The sequence below is a fragment of the Lathyrus oleraceus genome, chromosome 1 (genome assembly GCF_024323335.1).
Source record: "Lathyrus oleraceus cultivar Zhongwan6 chromosome 1, CAAS_Psat_ZW6_1.0, whole genome shotgun sequence".
In the NCBI taxonomy this organism is placed as follows: Eukaryota; Viridiplantae; Streptophyta; class Magnoliopsida; order Fabales; family Fabaceae; genus Lathyrus; species Lathyrus oleraceus.
The window spans coordinates 349,472,120-349,478,872 of NC_066579.1; the positions used below are offsets into that span (position 1 = coordinate 349,472,120).

At 32.6% G+C, this 6,753-nt stretch overlaps 1 protein-coding gene across 1 annotated transcript; it reads right to left on the bottom strand.

Moving 5' to 3' along the window:
• Positions 1-2,660: 2,660 nt before the first annotated feature.
• Positions 2,661-3,378, bottom strand: LOC127136009 (uncharacterized). The gene is made up of 2 exons (XM_051062620.1): positions 3,023-3,378; positions 2,661-2,943 (listed from the first exon to the last, which is right to left on the bottom strand). Exons 1-2 carry the CDS (start codon positions 3,161-3,163, stop codon positions 2,668-2,670), a joined length of 417 nt encoding a protein of 138 aa, XP_050918577.1. The 5' UTR covers positions 3,164-3,378; the 3' UTR covers positions 2,661-2,667.
• Positions 3,379-6,753: the final 3,375 nt, after the last annotated feature.

Sequence of the window (6,753 nt, forward strand, 5' to 3'; positions counted from 1 at the left end):
ATGTCTTAGGCACTTGTATGCTAATTTCAAGAAAAGGTTTGGTGGAGGAGCCCTTATTAGAGATTTAATGATGGGAGCTGCTAAAGCCACATACTATCAGGCATGGGTCCAAAAGATGAATGAATTGAAGAATGCAGATCCCAATGCTTGGACTTGGTTGATGGTTGTTCCTACCAAAAGTTGGTGTAAGCATGCCTTTTCTTTTTACCCTAAATGTGATACATTGATGAATAATATCTCAGAGTCTTTTAATGCTACCATTCTAGCTGCTAGGGACAAACCTATACTCACAATGTGTGAGTGGATAAGAAAATATCTGATGAATAGGTTATCGACCTCTGCAAGTAAACTAGAAAATTGGCCACATAAGGTGATGCCAATACCTAGGAGAAGGTTAGATAATGAGGTGTTCAGGAGTGGTCATTGGTTGCCAACACGGTCAATTGCTGAGACTTTTCAGGTTACACATAGTTACAACACACATGAATTTATTGTTGACATTGCTAAAAGGTCATGTAGTTGTAATTTTTGGGAATTAGTAGGAATTCCATGTAGGCATGCTGTAGCTGCTCTGAGTTATAGAAAGCAAAACCCTGATGAATTTGTTGATGCTTGTTACACAAGAGAAAAGTTTGCACTATGTTATGGATTTTCAGTAAGTCCAATCAATGGTCAAGATATGTGGCCAGAAGTTGAGATGGAACCACCTCTACCACCTGCATATAAAAATGGTCCTGGTAGACCTAAGAAGATTAGGATAAGAGAAAGTGGAGAGGATGGTAGACCTAAGAACCACCTCTACCCAACTGCAACTGATATGCCAACTGCAAATGATATGCCAACTGCAAATGATGTGCCAACTGCAAATGATATGCCAACTGCAAATGATATGCCAACTGCAACTGATATGACTGTTCCAACAAATGTGCCTGTTCCAACTGATCCACAGCCTCCAACTGATATGCCTGTTCCAACTATTATGAGTCAAACAGGATCTAGTGTGGCTGCCTCAATCACAAAATAATCCAGAAAAAGGGTTGAAAAAAAACCTATCATCAAAAGAAGGCAAAGTGAGAGGATCAAGTTGAGTTGGTTTAAAAGACCCATAACAGGTGAAGGAATATCTAGTGACAAACCAATTACCCTACCAGAAAATGAAGACATACCCACTTCAAAATGAGGGACTGATTATTATGTTTCTGCTATGTATTTTGTAATCCTTTTGGAAAACTCTTTTGTAATGCCAACTGATCTTTGAAGACATGTATTTTGTAATCCTTTTAGTATATCAAAATGGGATGTAACATGCATAATTGAAATTCAGTTACTCACCTTCAATGGATGCCATTTGCCATTGGATGCTAACTCTTCAATGGATGCTAACTCTGCAAGTGTCTGTACATTTACAGTTTGGTTACTATGTGCTCTCAAAACAAATTCTCCAACACTGCTTTTTGATCTGTGTTCAATTGTTTTCCCTCAATGAATTCGTGTTTTTGCACTGCTGTTGTAACATGTCTTTTATATGCTGCAAAAACAGTTGCTGTTATACCACAAAACAGCTTTATGTATTGATACATGATAGTGTGCATCGATGTATACTGTAAGTAATGTAAATTTTGGTGAAATTTATTATTCATGTATCGATGCAAAAGTCGTGTGTATCGATGCAAGTGCTTATTACACTAGTATGTATCGATGCCTGGTGCGTATGTATTGATACACAGGTTGTTTCAATTTGTCATGTATCGATGCAGGGATCGTGTGTATCGATGCATAGAGTATTTTGTCTTCCATGTATTGATGCATGGCTCGTATGCATCGATGCATACTGAACAGAAAGGTTTTGTGATTTATTTCATGCTGTATGTATCGATGCAGAGGCTTTATGTATCGATGCTTACTGACATAAAATGCATTTTAATTGATATTTAAAGGGAAATATCAATGTAGGTTTATATGTACAGTTATGCAACAATATAGTGGGATGAAAAACATAATAAACACACATGTATCATGTAATGCAATGCACAACCAACATTTGGATGATGATCACACAATTTGCTATCATTAAAAATTAATTCAAGGTAAAGAATTCTCTCACATTCTGCATATATCTAGAACGCCAATTCTAAGTTCTAGTTTGCTAGTGTGAGTGGAGTTTGCATCATGACTGTAGGCATATGCCTCATTAAGTAGGTACAAGCATTGCAAAATTTGGTTGATATTCCTCTCAGAGACATAGAGACAAGCTAAAATTGCATGTTTAACTGCTTCCAAAATTGATTTTGAGAGATCTAAAGCTCCATTACAAGTTGAGATGGAACCACCTCTACCACCTGCATATAAAATTGTTCTGTAGCAAATTCAATATTTCTTTAGAATTACTGACTTTATATGTTTACTATGTCATATTTTCTTTAGAATTACTGACTATAAAATTGTTCTGTAGTTTTCTGATGATTTTGCAATTTTGCTCTTTCATTATGATATAACTTTTTTCTGTCATTATTGGTAGATTGAATGCTGAAAGTTTAATCAAATAATGATGCTGCACTGACAGTTTAAGATTGATGAACAGATTACATTTCATTGATGAACACATTACAAGTTCAACATTACATTGCTGAAAAACACTAATGACATAACAATTACATGACAGACTCATTAGACTAACTTAACCATAGCTGCTATCAACATCCATGACAGACCAATTACAAACATTAACCATAAATTTTTCCTCTTTTCCATTGCAATCTTTTTCTTCAGTTTTTCTAACTTGTTAAGCTTTCCGACTCTGCAATCTATCTCCTCAACAATCTCTTTAGCAAATTCAATCAAATAAGCCTTGTTGACTTCACATTGGCGGCATCCGGACGGATTGGTTTCTTTCACTGCAAACTCACTGACCAAATCATCCCACAAAAATAAACCGCACCCATTCTGCAATTTGAGACAAACACCACCAACAATTAATTTCGAAATCAAACTCAAAATAATAAAATGCTTCAAAATTGCTCACCATATAATTCCTGCATTTCCAAAATTTGCGACCGGGGTTTTCAATTGACTTGGAGACCCACAACTTCATGGTTTCATTGCATCCACATCTTGGTAAGCCGTTTCCAACTTCACTCGTGGAAGATGCCTTGCTGCCACCCATAACCCAGATGAAGGGGACACGGACGAAGATGAAGAGAGGGATGGATTTGGGGTAGGGATGGATTTCACGAAGAGAGAGAGAGGGATGGATTTGGGATAGGGATGGATTTCACGAAGAGAGAGAGGGATGGATTTGGGATAGGGATGGATTTCACGAAGAGAGAGAGGGATGGATTTGGAACCCTAATTTCTAGTTTATGCCATGCTGGAGACCTAATGAAGATTCACATGTGAAAATAAAAAAATTAAAAAGCCACGTCTGAAATAAAAAACCAAGATTCCATGCCACCTGGATACTAGGGGGTTCTATGAAGGAATCTACATAACATAAGGGGGGTATTGAAAAAATAACTTTACCAGGGGGGTAACCCTAAACTCGCTAATATTACAGGGGGGTAAAGTGTATTTAACCCTAAAAATTAATATCTTATTAACTCGTTGAGGGTATTAGATCAGCGGTTCATTTTTAAACCATTGTATTATTGGTCAAATCGCATGAATAAATTGAATTAATCTAAAAAACTCGGTTGAATAAATTGACGTCTATAACAAAACTATATAATTATTAAATCGTTCGAATTGAATGACTATCTTTAAAAAATCTCACGACACCTATAAAATTTTAAATAAATTTTAAAAAAAGTCTAATTGACCGAATAACAGTTTAATAAATTTAATTTCAAAAAATGAAGTCGTTCCAAATAAGTTTTCAACAGAATTTGTTTATATTTAAATTTTTTTAATTATGTCTGAGGAAAAAAATATTTAATTTGTCGATTTTCTAAAATCATCTCTTCGTCGATTTTTACTATTTTTTTTATCAATTCTAACCAATTCTTACTAATTCAATAATTTATCTGAGTTAGCAATCAAACCAAACTAACAACTCATTCGATTTCCAATTCAATCATTTTAATCGGTCAATCCAATCTCATTATTAAAATAGTATTATTCATAATTAAACTTATCTATTAGAACTCATTTTATGCATATCATAGAAAGAGGATTAAAAATTAAATAATAATATAATATAATAATAACATGATAAAGAATATGCTATAACGTATTTGATGTATCCATGATTAGGGATGGAAATTTGACTAATCCCCAATGGACACCAACAAATTTACTCACAATGGATATGGTAAAAACCCGCAAAAATGGATACGGACATGAACTCGGGTAATTATCCATAAAAATAAACAGGTACAAGTGCGAGTATGGGCACCTTGGTATCCACCCCGCCTCATACCCGCACACTATATATTTATGTGTTTTTATTTATATTTATATATTTTAGTTTATATTATTATAGAAAAATGTATGTCTATCAATTATATATCAATGTTAAACCATTACGTATTTAATATAAGTGTTTGTTTATTTCAATAATAAATCATTTGAAAACTTTTTAATATTTTTAAAAACTTAAAATTATATGATATTTTATAATTGATCTATTTATTTTTAATAGGAATGCGGGTAACGGGTATGGATGTGTACTTACATATCCATAGGGCACAGATACATGTGCTAACTTTGGCACCCAAGCGGGTATGGGCTCGGACACGAGGATTTTTTCAAATCGCGCGTATGGAGATTGTACTATAGTACCTTGCCCAAACTCTGTCAATTGTCATTCCTACCCATGATTACAAATACTATATTTTTATTTTATTATTTTATGTATTTGATAGAGTGATATGATAATTTTTAAATTTAATAAAAAAATAGAAAAACATTAAAAAAATTTAAATAATTTTTATAAAAATTCATTTACACAACTAAATAAACAATTTTCATATTTTAAAAAAATCACAAGTAAATAAGTATTTCAATTATATAAGTTAACACTACTACAAATACACATAACATAATATGCTATTATCTCGACTATTAAGCCAACTGAAGTAAGAGCTATTATTTAGGTCCTGCAGTTTTTTTCTTTTATTAAAATACATTTTACTACGGTCCTTATTAGTAATCGTAGTGATATGTTTAAGCACACGGATTTCGAATCCCAACACCAAGAGTTTTTTTTTACAAAATAGGTGTATCACTTGTAATCTTAATATTTATATTAAAATAAATTATCTTTCACCACGATCCAACATAACAACCGTTGTAAAATGTACATATATTTAATCACGATCGTTTTTAACAACCGTGGTGAAAAGTTTAACTTATATTTAAGCGAAAGTTCACTCTTTCAGGATAGAACAATCGTCTACCTCAACCCTAACACTCCTTCATGCCATATCCTTACTCCATGAACGGTTGCATACCACTACTTCACAAAACTTCAACATATCTTTCTCAACTCTTATGGATCAAGCAAAGATGTTACACAAAACTCATTTCTTTCACTCTTCACATTTCAAGAACGTAGACGTTTCCTTCTTTTATGTTATGAGTTGTGATGTTTTTGTTAGGATATGTTAATGTTTTTCTTATGTTATGTTATATGTTATTGTTGATAAAAGTTATGTATTATTGATGATTTTATTTTTGTTGATAAAAGTTCTATATTGTTTAAGGTATATTGTTATTGATAAAAGTTGTATGTTGTTGATGATTTTGTTTTTGTTGATAAAAGTTGTATGTTGTTGTTGATAAAAGTTGTATGTTGTTGATAAAAGTTGTATGTTGTTTAAGCTATGTTATTGTTTAAGATATTGATAATGTTATTACTTGAACATTGCAGCTATCATGTTGTTCGTTCAAAATGTCCTAGAAGATGAGTTTATTATATCGTATGTGATTTGAGTGATTTGCCAACCCCTCATTTAATATATAATCTTTCAAATTGAATTAGAAATTAATAATATGAAAATTAAGTTATGTTAGAAAATAAATTACATTAATCAATGTTTTACATGCTTTCTTCAGTCCATTATCGGCATCTCACTCTATGATGATTAGAATTAGATTTAATGCTTGTAGTTGTTCAATCAACACTTTCTATTTTACTATAGTATTTCTGTAAAGTTAATACTTTGCATAATGAACTAGTAAAGAAAGGAAGTGCCAGTTGAATAACTTCAAGCATTAAACCAAATTCTAACAGTCAAATAGTGATATATGTATAATAGGTTGTAGAAAACTCGAAAAATATTTATTAGTGTAACTTGTTCTTCTAATATAACTTAATTTGTCATATTATTAATTTCTAAATCAGATCGAAAGGTTATATGTTTAGTGAGCAGTTGGTGAAACAAACATTTCACATAAGTTATAATAAACTCACGTAAGCATGTCACCGCAATTGGGATAAATGACCATGGTGAAATATTGTATGCTAAGTCTATCACTGCAGTTGGACTCTATAACCATGGTTAAATGTATTGGAATATGCAAAAATTCAGGCGCTGGGTATCGAACCTCTGACCTCAACTTTTTACTACCGTTGTTTTAAAAAAACGTTGTGGTACATTACACGCTACTGTGTTTTTACCACGATCAGTAGACCGTGGTTGTAAGTACCCACTTACAGTCGCATGCTACTTTACCATGGTTATCAACTATGGTAAAGTAGCATGTATTTGTAAGTAGGCTTCTTTGTGTTATGAAGTCTTAGGAGAGTAGTAATGG

Excerpts from the sequence above, each read along its gene's own strand:
- LOC127136009 (XM_051062620.1), bottom strand. The coding sequence starts at position 3,163 with ATGGGTGGCAGCAAGGCATCTTCCACGAGTGAAGTTGGAAACGGCTTA. Across the intron at positions 2,944-3,022 it reads GGAAATGCAGGAATTATATG|AATGGGTGCGGTTTATTTTT; the intron begins GTGAGCAATTTT and ends CTCAAATTGCAG.